This window comes from Tasmannia lanceolata, unplaced genomic scaffold (assembly GCF_043159265.1).
Source record: "Tasmannia lanceolata isolate RefF3 unplaced genomic scaffold, GAP_Taslan_0.1 ptg000029l, whole genome shotgun sequence".
NCBI lineage: Eukaryota > Viridiplantae > Streptophyta > Magnoliopsida > Canellales > Winteraceae > Tasmannia > Tasmannia lanceolata.
The window spans coordinates 1,992,485-2,016,114 of NW_027518706.1; the positions used below are offsets into that span (position 1 = coordinate 1,992,485).

Here is a 23,630-nt window from a genome sequence, read left to right on the forward strand (position 1 = left end):
TTGACAAAATCACATTGACATTTTGAGTAATTTTGGGTAATCCAGCTCATTTCTCTAAAAGTTAAATTTGTTAATGCAGTTTGGCATGTGTGACTGTTTAATGACAACATTAAGTGAAAAACTTCATAAGGGTTCCGAAAAAGGCAACATGAAGAGTCCTATAGATCAAGGGCTAGGATGACCCAATCAAATGGGACCATAAACAACATACAGGACTGCTGTTCAATGTACGATGAATGGCCTCGATCAAGTCTACATGTAACACATTAGGGGTGAAAGGTGATATTTGGGAAAATGAATACTAAGCAATGTTTCATTTCATTTTCCATCAATTTGTTGTTTCTAGATGGAAAACAAAACTTAAGGCGACGGTTGACAACTATACTCAGGTAGGGGTGCAACTTGGGCGGGCTCAACCCAGAAAAAGTTGGGCTTTGAGTTCGGGTCGGGGTCGGGGTCGGGTTGAGGGCTTGGGCAACCTGACCTGAGTGAACCCGACATTTTTAATAATTTTTATTTTTATTTTTTAAGCTTAAAATCTCGGGTTGAACTCGGGTTTGGGTCGGGTTGAACCTCGTCGGGTTGAAACTCGGGTTAGGTCCGGTTGAACCGTTGAGCAAACGGTTTCTCGGGTTGTGTTCGGGTTGGCCTCAACCTGACCCGAGTTGGACCCCTATACTCAAGTACGGAGGCACATATAGCAGGCGTGCCCCCCCACCCGGACCCCCACCCCCAATGACTTGAAAAATCCTTTTATAGTACTGATCTCTTGGCCAAAAAATTAGTGGATTAACTAGTTTAGTGGCCACGGCCCCACAATGACTAATGCAGGCAGGTGTACATTAGTCCGAACCGTCCCCCGGGCAACACACCTAGTGATGATCGGGCAAAAAAATGAAATTTCGGTCGAAATAAAGTATTGTTTCGGGTATGTGTGATTTCCGTTTCGGTCGAAATTTAAAACCAGGGTCATGATAGATGTAAACTTTGCATAAAATTTATGTACTCATTTCCAAATCTTGCTTTTTTGAGAAATTAAAAAACCTCAATTTTTATTTCCAATTAGAGCATAATCAAATCAGGCAATTCCCTTTTCACTATTTTTCGGCCGGTTTTGGTTGTCTTCCAAGTTCCAACTAACCACCTTTTGGGGGTCTAAGTGTTACATTTATATCATTGATTTAATGATTTGGCCTATGTCCGTTGGACCCCACCTTGATCAGATGATCTCTCTTTCATGTACTGGTGTTCCTCGAAGTGGGTCCAAGATCTTGTTAGTCACCTTATAATCTTTAGAAAGATCAAGGGTCTCTATTTTATATGACCCAATGTGGGCCCATAACTGATTATACTGTACGGACCACACCATAGGATGATCCAACCCGTCCATGTAACGAGCCACAACGTAAATAGGTTGTGGTCAAAAATTCATTTCTAGAGGATGATCCCAACCCTCTGATGTACAGAGGAACTGCATATTATGGAAACTGTATAGATCGGAGGGCTAGGATCATCTTATGGAAATGAATTTTGAGGCACAACCTACTTAGGTTGTGGCCCATCACACGGACGGTTTGGATCATCCTATGATGTGGTCCCAAAACAGTACTATTTGAGCAGTTTGAGTTATAAAAGAGCCCCACCAAAATAACATTCTGCGATGAAAACGTGAGGGCGTGTAAGATCACGTGCTCCCCCATAAATGATCCCAGCCATCCATCAAAATACCGGATTCCAAATGCACAGTTCAATCCAGTTAATACCGGACTTCAAAACCGTAATTCCAATCCAGTTTTCAGTTTCCGTCGAGGAGAGAGAGAGAGAGAGAGAGAATATTTTGTGGATATAAATATCTTTCTCTCGGTATTCTTGTCCTCATTTATGTAAATTTTTTTGGCATCAGAGCGGGAACTGAAAACTCGAAAATGGTGGAAGAAATCGAGAAGGAAAATCTCACTGAAAACAAAGAGAAAAAAGAAGAAATTGTCTCAGTTGAGCTTCCTGCTCCTGAAGGTTGGAAGAAAAAGGTCAGATCTCTCTCTCTCTCTCTTTCTCTCTCTAGAATTCTTTCTCTCTCTCTAAAACTCTCTCTCTCTCTCTCTACTGTGTTTTCCTTGAATTTCTCCTTTCATTCATGCCCTAATTCTCTTTCTTTTCCACAATCTTCTTCTAAAACTACATTTTTGACTTTTTTAAATTTATTTTTATCATGTTTTCTTTCTTTCTCTTGCGCTATTTAGCTTTCTTGCTAGGGTTTATGAGCATTTTTTTTTTGGTGCGGGATTATTGGCTTAGATTTGAGTTAAGGTTTCTACAGTTTTGTCTTTCTTTGATGAGTTCTTGAGTTTCTGGATTTTTTTGTTGATTGATTTGCTTAGCGAAGAGTTTAATTTTTTCTCGTTTCTTTCATTTTAGGGTTTAGGGTTATGGTAAGCTGGTAGGAAGGATTGGTGCAGCTCAAATTTGATAATTAGGGTTAATTTTCTTTGTATTGGTATTGAATGTAGTAGATGACTCATAAATGTGTTTTTGAGCTTTGGTTTGAGGGAAATCTATAACAAATGAAGTAATTAGGTTTTCTGCCTCTTTTTTTTTTTTTTGCACTTTCTTATTGCTCATCTCTTTCTAACTTTGTCTTTCCTCGTCACTGAATGATTTCAGAATCTACGTACGTTGCATCTTTTGTAATTTTCAGGAACTAGGGTTTACTTTCCATCTGTTTGTTTTAAGTTGAATTGAGTCATATTTCAAGAAGCTGAATTACTGTCAGTCGGCAAGAGTTATATTATATTTTACGTAGTTTGCAATCATATAGTGCAATTTCAAACCCGTGGTGCAAACCCAGGGATTCACAAGGTTATCTCGGAGAATCTTTGGAGCTTAATATATTAATCTTCACATAAATAGCACCATGAGTCCCAATTTCAGATTAAGTGTTCGAAAATTTAATCAATTCGTCATTAGTGCTTTACTCTCAATTTCAGATTAAGTGTTTGAAAATTTAATCAATCCGCCTTTAGTGCTTTACTCCGGAGATAGTTTTTAAAGAATTTTCATTAATTATCTTAAATCTTTCAAAGCATGAAATTTCCATAACAGGTCACCACTAAAAGAGAACAATAAAGATAAATATGGGAAGCAATAAATGTGTGGTCCGAAAAAAAGGGTAGCCCAGTGCACGAGACTCCCGCCATTGTGGGGTCTGGGGAGGACTAGATGTATGCAGCATTACCCTTGCTTTGCAGAGAGGCTGTTTCTGTGATTCGAACCCGTGACCACCAGGTCACAATGGAGCAACCTTACCGTTGCGCTAAGGCTCACCCTCTAAAAAAGAACGTCCCAGTGCATGAGGCTCCCGCCATTGCAGGGTCTGGGGAGGGGGGCTAAATGTGTGGTCTGAATACAAGCTAAAATTAAATAAAAGTTATTAGGTCCCAACAAACAATTCGACAAATGCGGATATGGTATCGATGACCAAGGTTCTGAAAACTCATAATCGAATCGTAAATCGTAAGAGGGGTCGAACCGTAAATCGTAAGATTTTTTCAGATTTAAATATGAAAATCAGAAAATTTATCAAAAAATATAACAAATTAAAAATAAGAATAAATTGAGTAATTATCAATTTTACATTCAAAACCATTAAATTAAATATAAAATTTCACGATTAGTAATCCTATACAATAACATGAAACGCTTGTTAACAGATTATCAGAAGTAAAATTAACCATTGATCACCAAAATCCATTCATTATCTATAATAATCTAAAAAATAACAGGATGTAAAATAAACTAACCGTAGCAATAACAGTAGTAACATAAAAGAACATACGGAGCATCATTCCTCCCAAAAAAAAAAAAAAAAAAAAAAACAGACACTAACAGGGCTGTAAAGTAAACTGACAATAATAGTAGCATAAACTGATTATTAGAAAGATTTTTGGACTTCCTTTTAACTAACACTAACAATTCAATAAAATAAACTAACTGTAATAGTAACAGAAACAAGAAAAATTTGATTTTGTGAATCAATTTTGAGCTCAAAACTGATTATTAGAAAGATTTTGTGAATCAATTTTGAGCTTCAAACTGATTATTAGACTCAAAATTTTATTCTTTGTTCGTTTTGGATTTTGAGAACCAATTTAGGAAAATCACTATCATATGAAATGCCTGTGTTGACCTGTGTGTTGACCCGTGCCTGACAAGGTGAGAAAATTTTAGAGACCAAATTATGAGATTTTTTACCGGACTTTTAGGATTTAATAATATATGGACATGGTAGAATTTATGAATTTTTAAAATTGGAAAAATACCCCATCGTTTAGACCCGGCCCGATATTTTTGAATTTTGTATTAGAACTGGAAAGTTGACTTTTTAGCCTTTTAGAATTGGGTCTTGAAACTATTTTTAATGAATCCAAATGGGGGGTATTCCCTTAACTATTTTTCATGTAAATCATAATTAAATGGACATTAAAAATATTAAAGACATTTACTTAAATGCCTTTACATGTAAATACTAAGAAGAGGAGAGAATAAGAGAAGAGAACCAAGAAGAGACATAGAGACTATAAGATATTAACTTACCAACTTCTCCAAAAGCTTAAGCTGTTGAGCAAGGCGTTATTTATCTCTTATACTTTAACACTCCCCCGCACGTGTGGCCCACTTGGCAAACACGTGGCACATGTGGTCCCATTTTGGGCCGACCATCACATGTGAATTTTTGCTATCCGGGAGGTTTGAACTCGAGACCTTTGGCTTTGATACCATGTTAACTTACCAACTTCTCCGAAAGCGTAAGCTGTTGGAGAAAGGCGTTATTTATCTTTTATACTTTAACATAAGAAAGACTACTAAATTGCTTAATTTCTGGCAAAAAACATTGCTTAATTTGAATCGTGCGATTTACTTGAATTGTATGATTCAAGTGAAAAACGATTCACCTTGCTGATTCGAATCGTTAAGGGTACGATCCGATTTGAATCCATTGTCAATAACAATGATCTTAAATCCATCCAAGCATGAAATTTCCATAACAAGTCATACTAAAAGAGGACAATAAAGATAAATATGGGCAGCAATAAATGTGTGGTCTAGATACAAGGTAAAATCAAATAAAAGGTAAGCAGGGGTAAGGCTGCGTACATCTAGCCCTCCCCAAACCCCACAATGGCAGGAGCATCGTGCACTGGGCCGCCCTTTTTTATTAGGTCCCAACTCCCAACAAACAATCTGACAAAGGCGGATATGGTATTGATAACAAGGCTAGTATAGGTACAACAACTCAAAGGAAGACTTATCACTAAATAGGGTATAAAATGCTGAAAAGGTCATAGAAAAGATCTCACCCTCCATTTCAAAAAAAAGATCTCACGCAGTAAAAGTAGATGTGTTGATCTCACCCAGTAAAAGTAGATGTGTTGTCCCCAGACCTCGGGTAAAGAGGCTCTAGATAAGCAGTAACAGTCCTTGAGATGGCAAAAGAAAGCAAGAAGATCGGAATATGATAGGTAAAGAAAGATTGCAAGGGAGTGAAAAAGGACGAGGAAAATAGAAAAAATAGAAAGAAACAAGGGCTAGGCAGTCGTGAGGCACTATCCTGTCATGTGGTTTTCCAAGAATGGAAAAACTCTGAGGTAGAGATGGGTAGAAAGGAAAGGAAAGAAAAAGAAAGAAGAAGTTAGGAAAAGCAAGAAAAGATAAGAAAGATGGAAAGAAATAGAAAGAAAGAGGAGAGATGAAGGGATGGGAAGAGAAGGGAGAAAAGTAGGAGAAAGGAGGATGAAAAGTGAAAACGCTAACCTCGGGTTGCTATTCACGTTTTTCTCTAATATTCCTCCAATTATGGTTGTAAAATGACATTTGTAGGGGAGATTTGCATTAAGTGAGTAACCCCTATCAACAACCAATAGGATATGATAGTTTTTAAATCACAATTCATTGTTATTTTGGAGCCTAGGTGATGTGGTCAACCCCCACATTTAGGCTCCAAAATAGCAAAAAACAAAAAATAGAAAGTGACTACTAGAAAAAAATAGAAACTATAAATAAAATGTCCCTGAAGATGCCAAGCCATCAAGCCTAGATCACATCAACCTGTCAATGGTGTTAAAAAGTAGTTTCTTTTGCTTTTAACTGGCATGCTATTATAACTGAATTGACTAATTTTGTTGGCGTCTTCATCTAAAGACACGATCATGAAATATGAGCAAACTTCTCTAGGACATTTGAGATGTAACCCCTGTGTTGATTTTGAAATATTTGCTTTAGTATCTGTGTGCTCTTGGTATTTAATAGAAAAGATGCATGATGGTGTTTTGCATTGCCATTCAAAAAAAAAAAATGCTGGCCTGCATTACTTGAAACTGATATTTAGCATAATTGCTTCACATGGTGACCCTATCGATAGTCATGTTGTTGTTGGGTTCATGTATTCTTAATCTGTTAAGGTGATTTTCTGTAGTCCACTTCACCCCTATTTGGTCAGTGATATCAATTGCAGAAGAGATTCTAAATATGTGAATAACTTTTAGAGTTAGTCTAATTGCTTGAAATTGACAGTATAATTGCTTCACATGGTGACCCTATTGGTATTCTTGTTGATGTGATGTTTATGTATTTAAACTCTGGTAAGGTGATTTGCTGCTGTTCACTTCACACTGATTTGGTCAGTGAGATCAATTCAACAAGAGATATAAATCCGCCAATAATTTTTTGAATTTACCTAGTTACTTCTCACTGAGCTTCTCTTCACTTGCTATGGTTGGTGTCTCTGGTGAAATTGCTATGCAATTCTATCTCATGATTGACGTTGGATTAATACTATAGTTTAATATTTCATGTGCCTTTTCAAGTTGCTTGTGGATGAGTATTTCCATTTGAATAAATCAAGTGAAATTTCTCTTTCTTGTCGGAAGGTTGTGAAAAGATAACTTTTTTTGGTAGAATAGTAATTAACTTTTTTGTGTATAATTAATTAGTTATTTGTTTCACTTATTTGTTTCGTGAATTCTTTTGGGGGTGGAGCTGAAATCATTTCTTGACTCTATTATTTAGTGTGCTTGTTTTATTTTTTGTTGATTGAAATGGGCGGAAATATAAATGTATCACTAGCAACAGAAAGTCTGCACATCACACAATCCATGCGGTATGTTGCGATGAAACAAATTATATATTCACGGACATAATTTCTGGTTATTTCACAACTTCACCCTCAATTTTAATTTGTAGATTAAAATACTTACCACCATGTTGTGGCATTTATAGTGCCATATGCATAAGATATGCTTGGACACACCGTAGTCATTTGGGTGTCGATGCTGTTGATGTTATGCTGAGTTTTCGTGTGTTTCATTCCTTTATCTGAACTAGTTCATGTATATTGTAATTATGGTAAGTCTAATCCATGAAGTTTGGTCTCCAATAATTATGGTAAGTCTAATCCATGGATAAGAGGATTTGATTTTTAAGAGTGTGTCCAACAACCATTTTTAAAATTGATTTTCTTAGATTGGCTGCTTGCAAGGACCCCCTCCCCCCCCCCCCCCCACACACACACCAACTCAACTCAACTAAGCCTTTGTCCCAAACTAGTTGGGGTCGGGTAATGAATCCTTTAGAAAATTTTCATGAAGAAGGTGAAAGGGTCTACTCGGCTCAAATTGACTAAGTCTAATCTTGACACTAGTTGGGTTCGTCTAAATGTATCATTTTCTTCCATTCTATCCTATCCAAGGTCATGTTTTCTGTTATGTTTCTAGTCCTCAAGTCTTTCCTCACTGTTTCTACCCAAGTTGTTTTCGGTCTCTGCCCCTACCTTTTTTTACTACATCAACTTGGTTATGCAGTTTGTTATTAATTACGAGAATGTATTTATTCGCCTATTAGATTTCTTAACTGTGGTTATGCAGGGCGACTGTTTGTCGCTTCGAATAATCTATTTAATGAATTTTTTGGGCTTTGCTCTATCTATCGATTTTTCCTCTTCCTCCTCCAACCCTCTTTGTCGAGTGAGCTGCAGATGATATCCGACAATGGAAAGCTAGAGAAGGTCAGCTCTCTCTCTCTCTCTCTCTCTCTCTCTCATCAGGGTTTAAAGTAATCCCCCAATCCACGCCTCTTTCTAAAGCAAACTCCCATTTCCCTCGTCTCTCTTTTCAGTTCAGTTCCGCACGCATCTCTTTCTTGAGTTTGTTATTGGATATTCTCCTTGTAGTTGCCGTTTCTTGACCATTTCTCCTCGTGGTAGCTTTGGTCTCCAACTTTGAGTTTCAAGGTTTGTTATGCGTTTCTTGCTCTCGCTCTCACTATGTTCTCAGAATCATCTTTCTACTGCTTTTTCGTTGGCTTGCTTGCATGGTTTCTTTGGTTCCTCAAAGACCACATCGTTTTTTTTTTGTTGAATATCTTTTTTGCATGCTTCGACCTAATCCGACAATGTTACACTGGGGATTTGTGTTGAGTTTCTAAGATGCCCCTACTTCAAGTTTATAACAAAACCAGATTTTTTATTTTTTACGGCTCTTATCTGTTAATTTTGTTGGTTTTTATGTGGCATTCATTTTGGTGCCTAGTTTTCACAATAGAACTGTTAGATTTTCCTTTTTTTAAGGAGTGTTTTTAGGGGTTCTTTGTGATGCCCGTATAACCACAATACTATCAGAGCGTAACCAAAATCAATTTACTCTATAACCTGCCTTTTATTACGTTGGTTCGTGCTACAAATATGAAAACCCATTCAAGTTTTTCCAAGTTTTTCCAACCTCTCTGAAGTGTATGTTAGAGTGGGAAGGAGAATGGATTGTCTTAGTCTTGCACATGACATCAAGAAGGGATGAGTGTTTGCCATTGGTGAATGTTGGGGCTTATCCATTATCTTCTTTGCAAAGTACATTAATGAGTATTTATATTAATTAGATTTCTATTAGAATATTTTAGCTTAAACAACCCCACAACCTAGATTTCTATTTTTCTTTGTTTTGATTTTAAGGATATGCTAGCATGTGTTGATCACTTGATCCTCTTATCCATAGTTTTAAAATTCTTTCACGTCATCGTGGACTCGTCTCCCTTTTTCCCTTGGCCGTGTTCCGTGTTTTGCCACCGCTTTCTAGATTTTGCCTTACAGAGTCAATAAAAACTCCTTTGACTCTCCCGAGTTATGACCGTGTCAACCGCATTCTTGGCTGCATCCGTGCCGAGTCTTCAAGGATTTTTCTTGGTTGCATTTTGACCTTCATCCGCGTTTTTAAACACTGCTCTTATGTATTCGTACACTAGTTTGGGTGACATCATACAAAAGTTTTGTTAAAGCATGCTAGTTATATTTGGATATATCCCAAAAACTAACAAAAATCAAGAAGCTTTTTTCTCACCTTAATCCATCGACCTAGATCCATCCTTCAACCCTTTGCCCACAACCTTTCTACCGTCCCTTTTCAACATCCTCTTTCACCTTCCCTTTCCTCTCTCAACATCCATTTTCACTTTCCTCTTTCCATGTCCTTTACGATCCAAACCAACCCACAATCTCTTCCCTCACATGACCTATAAACCACCCAACATCTGAAGAACCAATCTTTATCACACAACCCGAGAACCAATTTTTATCGATTTTTACCCTTTCTTTACATTCTTTACTTATTCTCCATCAAATCTTTAATTTTCTTGAACCTTTCTTTTAACCTTCTCGAGAATTCAAGAAACTTCTCAAGAATTTAAGAGACCCATTCAAGATACTTTCAAGGACCATTACTATTGATCAAACCCAAGGAAGCAGGATTCTTCCCTGGGAGCCTTCGATTCCTGCTCTGGCAACCTTGAGCAGGATTCTTCCTTGGGAGCCTTCGATTCCCGCATTCGATTCCCGTTTCGATTCCGACTCTGGCAGCCTTGATCAAACCTTCTGTCCTACCTCTGGCACTTGGCTGTTCTAATCAATTTAGTTTTAGTGCTGCATAATTAGAGATCTTTCCATACCTTTCATGTGTCAAGTGTCAATTGGTATCTGACCAAAACTTTGTTTCGACATATTGCAGTAGGATTTCTTCGAAGAGGATGACGTATGTTCAAAGGAAGGAAACTTTGTTTCTGTTTTTGCGATGTACTCTGAGCTTTCGTTTTTAGAGAAGTGTGACTCTTTTCTAACTTAGTGGTTTGGTACCATCATTGACCTTTCTAGATTGGTGTGATGCTTTACTAGTTGGAATTTAACTTGAGCCTACGTTGGGACGATGATGCAAGACAAAATAATCTTTAAAAAAATGGATGGATCATAATTTGAGGATGCACGCGAAGATCAAAGCTGATGAACTCCCACCCATGTCGGAGTCCCACCCATGATGCTGATAATTATATCTAACGGGGTTGAATCTTTTCAATCGGAGGAGTATGATGGGGACCATCGTAGTGTCCATCTTCAAATTTTTATGTGTTATTCAAGTGTCTTTGAAGTCCCTTAAGTTATAGGATGGGTATCATCGTCTTTTCCACCCATATCACCTAGTTTTTTCAAGTCGTAGGTGTCCACAAGTTTATATTGAAAATCTTAAGCGATAAGAGCACTTAAGTCATTTATCATGTAATTCACCTGAGTTTTAAGTGACCATAAGGACCCACATGACTTAGGATGACATCATGTCACTTAGTGATTACTACGACTCATGTTGCAACATAAGGGAGTCCTACTTTTGGGGCTTGAAGTGAGTTTGTTTATTCGTTTATTTAGGAGTCGTAGTTGGTTTGTGAGTCCTAGTAGGTTTCGGAAGTTTATTTTAAGAAGGGAAGTCCCTGGGAAGAGTCTTAAGTGCATATGAGTCTTGGATAGGATCTAAATTGAGGTTTACCGCGGAAAACATTGTCTATATATGTATGGCCTATGACCTTATTTCTCACGATGGAAGATGAATAAAATTGTTTTTTTTTAAACTTTGATGTGGTGTGGTGATTTCTTGCCTGAGGGTGTGATGCCTTAGATCTTATGGTGTGATGCGTAGGAGACTCCTTATGTGATGCCAGGTCATTTTGTATCGCTATTCTTTCTTTTTTCTTGAGATGAATTAAATTGTTTTTTTTTAAACTTTGATGTGGTGTGGTGCTTTCTTGCTTGAGGGTGTGCTGCCTTAGATCTTATGGTGTGATGCGTAGGAGACTCCTTATGTGATGCCATGTCATTTTGTATCCGTATTCTTTCTTTCTACTTCTCTAGTCCATTGTTCTTTATTTCCTAAGCCACTATCAATCACCATCACCTTAATCTGTCGACCTATATCTAGCCTTAAACCCTCTGCCCACAACCTTTCCCCCTTCCCTTTTCCCCTTTTCCCCATTTCCACCTTCCTTTTCACTTTCCTCTTTCCTCTTTCCATGTCCTTTACAACCGAAACCAACTCATGATCTCCTCCCTTACACAACCTATAAACTGCCCAACCGATCGAGAACCAATCTTTATTAATCTTTTCCCCCATTTAACCAATTATTATCGATCTTTACCCTGTCTTTACGCTCTTTACCTATTTTTTATCAAATCTTTAACTTTCTCGAACCTTTCTTTGAACCATTTCAAGAATTCAAGAAGCTTTTTTAAGAATTTAAGAAACCCATTCAAGAAACTTTCACGGACCTTTACCATTGATTTCTGTCCTACCCTGTCAGTAGGCTGTCCTACATCAATTTGGTATTAGAGCTGTATAATTAGTGATCTTTCAGTACCAGTCTTGCTTCAAGAATAATTCTATCTTCTATGGATCCTCTGATACCAAATTTATCATGGATCATCTGCCGAAAATAATATCCCAAGATATAAATATTATTGCAATGATAACATCACTCACCTTTTTTTCTGAATGGTAACAACAACATCAACAACACTTACCGTTATTGAACAATAAGCTTGGAATATGGAATTTTGCTGCAAAAAGAACCCAGATCAAGGTTGATTACAACCATAGATTGGAAAAACTTCATGAAATTTGCTACAATTTTTTGGAAGATGTGGAGTTTTCTCCAAGAAAAACACCACAAACTAGTCAGTTACCCGTTCATGAATCAAAACCACAAAATTCTTGGGCAAGCAAAAACTGGTTCTCAATATGAAGTAAACAATATCATTTTAGATAATGTCATCTAGGAGAGGATAAAAGAGCTAGCAAAAGTGTTTAAGATCTTAGTCAACGTTTTGAGAATGGTAGATGTAAATGACATTTCCATGATGGGCTATATTTATGAGGCAATGTATAAGGTGAAGTTGACAATAAGAAGGCATGTCAAGCATTATTAAGTTTTTTGGATGATTATTGACAAATATTCATTTTGACAAACTTACCAGTAAAAAAAAATCATTTTGACAAGTAATCCATTACGTGTAGTGATTTAATTTTAAACATTCTGATGAACTCTCCAAAGGCCTAACTTGGGCTTTGTGGAGCTATAGAGACTTCATTGCCTACATGCTCATTCTGATGCAAATATTATCACCCAATGGTCCCAAAGAACTGTCAAACATATTCCGTTTTGAAATTAAAGCAATTATATTGAAATTTTGTAATTTTAGGGTTTAAGTGTCCAATTTGGACGTTTTATTAGCTACGGAATTGTTGAATTTGAAGTTATTACAATTTGATTTTTTTTTTTGAATTGTTATAATTTGTGGCCGGGCGGCCCAGTGCACGAGTCACGAAAACAGCCTCACTGCAAAGCAGAGTTAAGGCTATGTACATCTAGCCCTCCCAAACCCCGCAGTGGCGGGAGCCTCGTGCACTCGGCCACCCTTTTTAATAGTTATAATTTGTAAAGTTTCCAACAAGAAAAGTGGGTGGAAGGGTTATTGAATATATTTGGGTTGCTTGGAGGTGTTCTATGTGGGCTTTTAAGTTTAAGGTTTCTTTTTGAGTTATAGAGAGTTCTTGTTTCTATCAAGCAAATTTGAGAAGGTCCTCAAGCTACTTATTTGTTTTGGACTACATGTACAAAATCTATTTTCTTTCTTATTTGAAAAGTTTAACAATTTGTGAAGTACAATTTTTGGCTTGGATAAGTACCTTCTTTTACGGCAAATAGTCCTATTTTGGCTTGTAAAGCAACTAGTCAAATTTAGTTGTCTCGAGTTTAGTAGTTCTTTTTGCCGAGTTCTCTTGGGAACAAGTGTTTTGGCCTTGTTGGATATGCTAGAACTTATTTGTCTTGAAGTATTTAAAATAGGGAAATGTTATCAGCACTACTATATTTTGATGAGGGCACTCCTCACTTTATTAAAAGTGCGGTATGGCCCGCACCATAGGATGATCCAAACCGTCCATTAGATGGGCCACAACCTAAATAGGTTGTGCCCCACAAATCATTTCCATAGGTTGATCCTAACCCTCCGATCTATAGAGGGCTAGGATCAACCTTCTAACATTCAGATCGGAGGGTTAGGATCAACCTATGGAAATGATTTTTGGGGCACAACCTATTTAGGCTGTGGCCCATCTAATGGACGGTTTGGATCATCCTATGGTGCGGGCCATACCGTACTTTTAATAAAGTGAGGAGTGCCCTCATCAAAAGACAGTAGTGCTGATAAATTTCCCTTAAAATAATCTTATTTGCAAATAAGGACTCTGTTATGATGGCATCAGAAGAGGTCCTTATTTGCAAATAAGGGCTGGATTTTTTAGTTGATTTTAGAAGTTTTATCAATTTAGATTAGAATGCTGGGGCTTCCTTGTCTCTCAAATGTGTGGACGCTAGAAAGTCTCAAATGTTGGGTCTTCCTTTGGATTGTTGGAGTTTGTGGCTCTTCTCTATATATGTTAGGGGTGCAACTTGGTCCGGGCTCAACCCAAACCTGATGGGTTCAACCCAATTTTGGTTCGGCTTGGGTTGGAATTTCCTCTGGTTGGGTTGGGTTAGGGCTAGGAAACGACAACTTGATTTAATTTTGGGTTGGGTTAGGGTTGAGGCCTTGGGCTACCTGATCCGAACTAGACCCAACCATGTCCCCCCATTTTATAGTGATTTTATCCCAATTTTAAAATCTTAGGTTTGTGGTTTTTTTTGTTTGTACTTTTTTTTTGTTTTTGCCTCGTAGCCATCCGAACCCAATTTGTTCCAACCCTACCCGATTTGGAAAATCGGGTCGGGATGGAGTTGACCACCCTTGACCGAGGCTCGGGTTAGGGTTGAGGTTTTGGGTCCTCCGGTTGGGCTAGGGTTGGACTTAACTTGGCCCAATCCAGCCCGTGCTACACCCCTAATGTGTGTAATGCAACACATTGATGAGATTTAAACTATTTGAGAAGTCAATGGTTTTGATAACTGTTTTTCACAAGAGAATTGGTTTTTGACCCAAGCAGATTCTCTAAAAGTTTTGCAACGACTAAACCAACTTATTTGAAGTTCCATGGAAGGATGCATGTGAATGACTTCCTAAATCTGTTCGCCAAAGTGGAAAATGTGTTCGTATTCAAGGACATGGTTGGTAATAAGTGAAGATTGTCACTATCAAGCTATCCAGTGTTGGGGGACCATCATTAAGAAAGATCAGAAAGAGCGTTGATTATGATAGTGGTGCCCATTTGAAGTGCATTAATTTGTTTTTCTTTTTTGTAGGGGTGTAATTGTCTTTTTGTTTTTGTAAGGGCATGTTGGCATATTGGGATTTTTTATTTTAATGTAATTGAGATGGGTTAGTAGTTAGTTTATGTAGGGTTTTATTTGTTTAAGACTTCAAGTCACATGGAGCCCACATGTTAGTGTTTTGCTACTAGTTGTTATTTTAGTGAGAAGTTTCTAGAACTAGAAGTTCAGGTTTTTACTATTCACACCACTATTCACACATATTAGGGTTATGAAGTTGTCGGAGAACTGTGTATATGTATCTGTGTGCATGACGATGACTTTTTGAAGAAAAAGATTTTATTTTCTCTCTTTGCAAAACATGAATATGATGTCTACCTGTCTAGGTGTGACGACGTGACCTCCTTCAGTATGATGCCCTAAGAGCCCATTGGTGTGATGCCTTGGGTCTCGTTGGTGTGACTCAAACAAATCTGTATTCTTTATCTATTTCTCTTGAAGTATTTAGACCTGCTTATTGCTTTCTAATTGCTTCAAGTTCCTCTCTCTCTCTCTCTCTCTCTCTCTCTCTCTCTCCACATCTATTCAATCAGATCTCAATTTTTCTCTTTTCTAATCATGCAAGTCCTTCGTTAGGAGTCTTTCCAACCCGTGGATGTGATGTCTACATTTCTAGGTGTGACATCGTGACCTTTTTTGTGTGATACCTTCAGTGTGAGCAGTTTCAAACCCTATGAACAATTTTAATAATGGATTTTCTGTTATTTTCTTAATGTTAATTTATATGCCAGCTTTGGTACCGATTTGGGAATTTTAGATCAGAATGGGATTGTTAGAACTGTTTGAAAATTTTCTGGGTGCTTCCAAGCCTTTAGAAGTGACCATATTAGCCCTAACCAGTCCCTACTTGATCCCTTTTTAAACTGAACCTAGTTTTTACTCCAATCATTGCCTACAACCAATTTTTTTCTCTTGGTTCAGATATTGAACTACTTAATTAAATTTTCCTCTCATATCATCCTGCATCATCCTTCCATGCCTTTCAATTTGTAAGATGAGCTGCAACAATTTTGTCGTATAGGAAAAAGGATCTGTTCATGTTAGCAAATTTAAAAATGACTCCAACAGAAGTTCTCATCCCTCAATTCTGTGTAACACCATTATTGTTAAAATTTGAGGCAACATGATTGGAATCTTTTTAAAGGAAACCTTGAATGTGAAAACGTCATGTAGGAATTCTTTGTATATAAGACTACATTTGTTCGTATTTTAATTTTGCTGTTCATAGTAAAGCCATTATGCTTTTTTTTTTTTTCAAAAATCAATAAATTAGAGGCCCAACTCATCAACAATCTAGATTAATCCTCCTAACATCCACATGCCCTATGTGAAAGACTTGCACTACATGTAATTTGTATTTGCATATTCTAAGCAAGGTTCAACATCATTTCATGGGAACAGGAGTGAATCGAACCAACAGACCCACTCTATTTGAAGAAGTGAATTATATAGGCCTATCCTCATTGGATATGGTTTAGTCGATAATTGTGAATACGAAATAGAACCCCAACCAAGCAAATCTAGAAAAGCTCAGTAGTTTTTCTATTAAACTTAGTGTTTATACTTTTTCTGTGCTAAGCCTGCCATTGGGATTTTTTGAATGACAATGGATTTTGCTAATAAGCGAAAAGGGGGGAACTTGCGATCAAGGTGGTCGGTACATTAAGAAAACATTCTACTAAGCATAATACAACAAACCGACAAGAAGAATTAAAGGGGAAGTAAAAAATCTCCAACCCGGGCCTGTTTACTTCTAGGCAGGCGAGGCAATTTGCCTCGCTATTAGTCAACCTACTCACATGTTGAAAATGAACTCTGTAGCTCTCGGTTCAATCTTGAACCTCTTCAATCATGTCCGCAAACCTCCACGGATGAGGCCCACTCCCATCCATCCATCTTGTAACATTGAGGGAGTCTCCTTCCACAATAAGTCTACCTATGTAACTACTCTATGTAATCTTGATGGCCTGCAATACCACCATTACTTTGCCTCATTTGGAATCCTTAATCCCAATGTGTCATGAAGGCCCACTTATCGCCGCTGACCTCATCTCTTAAGACTCCCCTATTGGGTATTGCGGGCCCAGGGTTTCCTAAACTCGATTGGTCGAGATTTAACTTTACCAAGCCTGGTAAAGTTAAATGGGAAACCCGGGTCCAACTGGGTAGGAGGTGTGCTTAGGACGACGTGGGGCCGGTAAGATGGGCATTCTCGGGCCCCATAGGGTTCTCCGGTTCCAATGAGGCAGAGTTGCGAGCGGTTCATCAGGGTATCAAATTTCTAGGTCGAGACTCCATAGTGCATGTGGTGGTGGAAGGAGACGCTTTGAATGTAATCCGATGGCTTAAGAGATCTCATCCAATATTTACCCGGAATGCAGTAAGGGAAAGGGTACAAGGTATGATGGTACCTGGTACGATGGGAGTAGGCTAAGTTAGTTCACTATCTGGGGTTGCGGGTTAGTTTGGAGCGCTAATTCGGGTCGCTCTCGTACTTAGGGTTGTTCATTCGGTTATAACCAAACCGAATGAACCGAAATGAAATAACCGAAAAATTTCAGTTAGCTAAATCTCACAACCGAAACCGAAACCGAAATGTATAAGAACTGAACCTAACCGAAACCGAATAATGATTTCGGTTGGTCGGTTAGTTCGGTTAAAACCGAATTATGAAAATAGTGTCATAAATCCCTTATAGAGATTACAGTATGCTCTAGATCCAAATCAGACAGCCCAATGTATGGAAAAATACATAAATTAGAAACAGAAAATGCCAAGAAAATCAGCAAAATAATAATGTTCTGGAGGAAAAGTGGAAAACCTAACAAGAAACCTAATAAGTAATACCTAGGAAGAAGAAGAAACCCCCAAGAATAAGAGAATAAATAAGGGAGAACTAACATACTTGATACCATAGATTCTTTGATCTTCAAAGAATCAAAGTGGAGCTGTGAAGTGGGGAGGGAAAAGTAAAGGTGAGAGTGATAGAGAGTGGAGGCTGCGGGTCGCCGGAGTGATGGGGTGGGTTCGCAGGTCGCTGAAATGGTGGCCTTGAGAATCTCGCCATTCTCCTCTTCGGCTGTTTAGAAAACCCTAGGTCGAAATCTGAAGGGTCGACAGAAGTGAAAAATGTAAATCTCATTTTACTCTTTACTATTAGACTATAGATAAAGCAAAGGTGATATATATAGGGGTTGTCCCTAGTAAAAAATGAGTGGATATGACATTTACCTGAAATTGCAATATGAGTCTAGTGGAGAACAACTGTGAAAGTGGCATAGACAAAAAGAAATAAAGGGTGGGGCAATCAGCATCGAATGACTAAATAGTCTAAATTACGCTGCCATCAACTCTTTATAGTCTTTTACAGTACGCACTAGGGGTGGACATGGTTCCGGTTCAAACCGGGGAACCGAACCGAACCGGCACATTTGGTTTGGTTCGGTTCGGTCCCAGCTATATATGGTTCGGTTCCGTTCTAAAAATTTGGAACCGGTGAATATTCGGTTCGGTTCTGGGTTTGGGATCCCAGAACCGAGAACCGACACCGCTTAGGGATTTGATAAAATCAGTCCTCCCCCTTTTAATTCACCCCTCTGTAACGTTTTCCTTTGCCTTTAAAATTTTAACTCACCCCCCTTTTACCGATTTGTAGTTCATAACTTCATATATAATTTGATAGGGCCTATTTGTAGTCCACATATATAAATGTTATCCCAACTTTGATATGCATTGGATACTGTATATTAGGAATTGCCCAAAACTTTGATACGAATGGTATATACCTGTTTGTAGTCCATATATACCTGTTCACATATAATTTGATAGGGCATGTTTGATAGGGCCTGTTTGTAGTCCATATATACCTGTTTAGCTGTTTGTAGCTCGGTTGGGTAAACCCAGAACCGAACCGAACCGAACCGATTATATATGGTTCTGGTTCGGTTCGGTTCCAAACTTATATGGTTCGGTTCTGGTTCCAATTTTAGGGAACCGATTATATATGGTTTGGTTCTGGGTATGCCCCAAAACCGAACCAAACCGAACCATGTCCACCCCTAGTACGCACGCGCCTCGGAAGGATAAATCTTGAAGGTCGGTGTGGACACGTTACAATATGAAGAGCTGTCACGAGTCTAGACTTCTTTTTGGTACAAATTCTTTGAATAAAAAAGACGGGTGGTAAGAAGGAACCCTCCACAATTCTGCTTTTCGGTTATAACCGAAATTATTTAAAAGAAAACCGACGCCGAAACCGAAAACCAAAATCTAATGAAATTGCTACTCGGCACCGAACCGAAATACCGATTAACCGAACCGAAATGAAACTGTTGGTGAGCTTAAGCTCACCAAACTTATGGTGAGCTAGCTTGCCCAATCACATGGGTCCCACATTTTGGGGAGTGATCCAAACCATTCATTTGCAAGGCCTTATCATAGATAGGGGGTGTACCAAAAATCAGCTCCATAGGATCATCCTAACCCCTCCATTTGTGGAGGAAAAAAATGGGGCAGATTTGTGTCTGTCCATTTTTGTCCTCTACAAATGGAGGGGTTTGGATGATCCTATGGAGCTGATTTTTGGTACACCCCCTATCTATGATAAGGCCTTGCAAATGAATGGTTTGGATCACTCCCCAAAATATGGGACCCATGTGATTGGGCAAGCTAGCTCACCATAAGTTAGTTTCCTCATATATATATATATATATATATATATATATATATATATATATATATAAAATATAATTTCATATATTTTTACAAGAATATCATTCCACAGTACATATTGCATACATTTAATTAAGAGAATAAAAAACCTCGTGTATGCCATTCACATTTCTTCAAAATGAAAATTCTAATTCCAATGCAGCCGAAAATATTTAACTTTTAAGATCTCCAAATATCACTAAATTAAGTACCACCATATGTTGCATTCTCATTCTTTTCTTTTGAATGATGAATTTTTTTATTAATGAACAAGGAGACCGAGGTCAATACAAGATAAAGAAAGACAAAAAAGGGAAACAAAAATCAAGGAATCAAAAACTACAATCGATTCCATATTAACTCCATCCCTTGCCAATCTATCTGCGACTTCATTTGCAGTTCTCTTAACATGCTGGAAACCAATCGATGAGGTCGCCGTCCAATCCTGAATCTCATCAAAGAAACGGTCAAATCTCCAATGGTGACGGTGAGAACCTCTGAGCCACTGAATGACATTCATAGAATCACCTTCAACCAAGATGTTATTCAGAGCGTTTTTATCCAAAAGGTTAATTCCTTGACGAACTACTCGCACCTCCAACTCAGTTACATCGGCAATGCCTATAGGGCCCTCCAATGCCCAAATAACCTCCCCTAACTCATTTCTAAGCACTCCCCCATTACCAGCCGGATCCATGGTTTTAAATTTCGGCTGAAATCATGTAAAAATATGATTATGATTTCGTTTTTATTTTTAATTTCGACCGAAATTTCAGCGATTTCAGTGGAAATTTTGGCTATTTCGATGAAATATTTCATAAATTTCGGTGGGAATTATAACATTTCGGTGGACTTTTTTAAAATTTCGGTAGATCTATTTAAACTTTCGGTGGAAATTTTGTAAAAAAAAGGCTAAAAACGAAATTTCAAATGAAATTTTGGTGACATTTCGGCGAAATTTCGCCGAAATCTTGTAATGAAACGACTGAATGTAAATTTCGTTTCGGTCGCGACCGAAACCGAAATATTTGGTCGGACCAGAATTACCCAAACTCGACCCATCAAAATTAAGCTTTAAAAACCCCATAAGAGGAGGTTCCTAAGCTAGAATAGGCTTTTGACCTTGCTCAAGGCTGAGGCAAATCCCCTACCAACGATACCGAAGGTCGAAAGTCGGTACAAATATGAAGGAAGGGGAGGCCTTCATGCGAGATATTGCCAACACTATCACCCTGAAGAATAAATAAGTTGATCTCTTAGCTTGGTTTTTGAACACTCTAGCATTTCTTCTTTCCATAGGACCTGTAGAGTCACTAAGAAAGATGCATTCCAAAGAAGTTTACCTTTCTTTTTCCAAGGGACCGGAGACCCAGTCAAAAGATATCCAAGAGCTTAGCAGGAATCACCCAAGCAATCCCTAACCTACTAAGAACCATGCTCCTAATCTCTCTGGCTAAACATAAAATAACTTCTCAGTTTTGAAAGCAAACATAAAATAACTACCTAGTTCTAAAATAAAATATAAAAACGTGATAAATGATCAAATGAATAAACTATTGTGTAGGTCTCTTTCCTTGGTTCACTGAACTGTTCCCTCTTGCAAAGTTGGATATGCAAATTTGTTGTAGTCTAGGGGACGAATTGATGGCTTGTTTGAACTTGGAGGAGTGGGTATTGTGCTAGAAGTCGGCAACAAAGCATGCGAGGATGGTGTTTCATCATATTTTTTTGTAAAATCGTCTGAAGCTTCAAGTTGTCATTTTTTGCGATCTGGGTCGCAAACGACCCACGTTTGGGATTGTGGGGCTCTGGACCGCGAGTTGGAGGATCAGATGATGACCCTGGTAACATTGATCACATCCTTACCCTTGGTGATTCACCATGTTCTTTGACGAGACCCAGGATCAAGTTGGGAATGCACACAATATTTCAGCACATCAGGAGGTTTGCCAATGGTGAAGCCGACCGGCTAGCCAGTGATGGGGTGTTCAAGGAGGAGCTAGAGCTATTTGATTTCCTTCTACCCTGATCTTATCTTGTATTTAGTCCTTTTCTCAGCCTTCGGAAGAGGGTATGTGTTGTTGTGTTTTTCCTTGTTGTCGTCCAATTTTGTGACCAACTCATTCTCATACCCTTTCTTGTTCTTTTTAATAAAATTCTTACAGCCATTAAAAAAAAAGGAACTTTACGAAGCCTGGGTCACGAGGGGTCCACTTGGTCGTGGTGGGTGGGTGGGGAGGGGGAGGGGGTCCACAAATTCCTCTATTTTCTTGCTTGAACAAATTTCCCTCCATATTTTGTTAGATCAAGTTATTATCTTTTCTGAACTTTTGAACATGAGACTAGGGGAGTCAAGGAGATTTTGGGTGTGGAAGGTGATCCATCAAGGGAATATGATACCAAGAGGGAGGAGGCCTGTGGAATATTGTGCGTTACAAAGATGGCAAGTGCTACGAGAAGGCGCAAATTTGAAGGAAGACTAAAACCTAAGAAGCACGTGTACTCTTCGGAGGCCCACACACCCATGTCGGGTGCGAGTGCTCTTAGGTATTCTTTGGGTGCGTACCGGGTATGCACCCAAACAACAAACAAAACGAAAATCTAGTTTGGGATTTTGGGTACGTATCGGGTGGCACCCGATTCGAATTAAATCGAAAATTACATATTTACAATAGAGGGGCAGTCCCAATTTCAAAGTGGGGGTTGAGTATATCAAAATATCTATTATATATATATATATATATATATATATATATATATATATATATATCCCATTATTAAAAACCCAACAACATCGAAGTAATATTAGATTTTGGTGATGTTATTGTTATTTGATTGTTCTCCAATTAAATTCTTTGAATTCTTTAACAAAATATTTAATTTTTTATTTTTATAAATATATAATAAAATATAAAAATATATTATATTCAGTGTACCCCCGAGCAGTTTGATAGTGACTTCTTGTCATAAGACTCAAGGGCGGCGGGTCCTATTAGTAAGGCAACGAAAGGCTACTTCAGTCTAGGAAAGAGCCAGAAACTCGAGAGGGTCGCCTTTGGAAGCGTTCGCTAGTAACCAAAGCGTCACGACATAATCAAAAGGAAGGAGTGAGGCTGACTTCATCCAATCCATAAACCCAGAAACGAAACGAAGTTCATTACCTTTCGTCAAGTAGGTAAGGTAGGCATACGAACCACTTTAGCTTTGCCTTAGACTCTATTGGAACAAAGCAAAGAAGGAGGCTGAATGGAGAAAAGAAAGGGACAAGGGCGGTCTTGCTTGGCGCGCTTCGAGAGCTTGTCTCGCCACTCGCTTCGCTCGACGATAAAGACCAGTGTCGCAATGGAACCCTTCCACCGAGATGAAGGTCTCGCGCCTCAAAGACCAGTGCTATAAATATATTATATTCAGAGTACCCCCAACGTATCCGTATCCTATTTTAAAAAAAATAAAAAAAATTCACATATCCAAGTACCCATATCATGTCATACCCGCACCTCGTACCTGTATCCGTGCTTCATTGACTAGAACTTTTGTGGATTGGAAGTGTTGTCGATGCCTCTTCATCAAATTCAAATACAAGGTGTCTTGTTGGCGCCGCAGAAGGATTTGGTAGTTGTTGGATCAGATTATAGTTCGCCAATCTCCTTAGAATTCCGAAAATTTGGGTAGGCTCCGTGTTTCAAGTTCGTTTTCCCAACCGTCTTCTCTGCTCCACCGGGAGCCTGGCTTGCTTTTTTCGCGCGTGCTTGACTTTATTACTTGACTTGAACTTACATGATAGGGGCTAATAGGGCTTTCTTGTCTCGCTTGAAGTTTTCCCCGGAGTAGAACCCAAAGCCTTCTTGGTGGGGCTTTTTCGGTGTTCCCTATCTTCAAACCATTCCAGGCATATCCGGAGGGATATGGGGTAGACTGGCCTTGAGGTAGTCTGGAACGTTGCAGATCCTTGAGACTTGGATGTCCCGGACAAGTGGTACAACGGTACAAGTGGTATTGATGCCGGTTTTAGGCTTCATCAACTTGACATTTTTGTGGTGATCATTGTGCCTCCGGAGCAACCTTATTTGGAAGTTCTGATTCAGTTCCCCTTTTGACACACTATGCTTATGACCGATGAGGAACTTGATGTTTTTCTCGACGTCTTAGCGGGTAATCCTCAGACTTCCAGCCCATGCATGCTGCGTGGCAATTTCTGAACCATTGGGGCGCATATCATCCGGGTCATGCTGCTTGAATCTTCTTGTTTGCCAGGTAGACGATATGGTGCCGAAAGAATGCTGATCAATGCATCCCTA

At 38.5% G+C, this 23,630-nt stretch overlaps 1 protein-coding gene across 1 annotated transcript in view; it reads left to right on the top strand.

Moving 5' to 3' along the window:
* The first annotated feature begins 1,830 nt into the window (after positions 1 to 1,830).
* The window catches only part of LOC143859254 (uncharacterized), a 28,952-nt gene continuing 7,152 nt past the window's right edge, over positions 1,831 to 23,630 (top strand). The window contains exon 1 of the mRNA XM_077369966.1: positions 1,831 to 2,027. Coding sequence (XP_077226081.1) covers positions 1,926 to 2,027 — 102 coding nt within the window. The 5' untranslated portion in view covers positions 1,831 to 1,925. The remainder of the gene's footprint in view (positions 2,028 to 23,630) is intronic.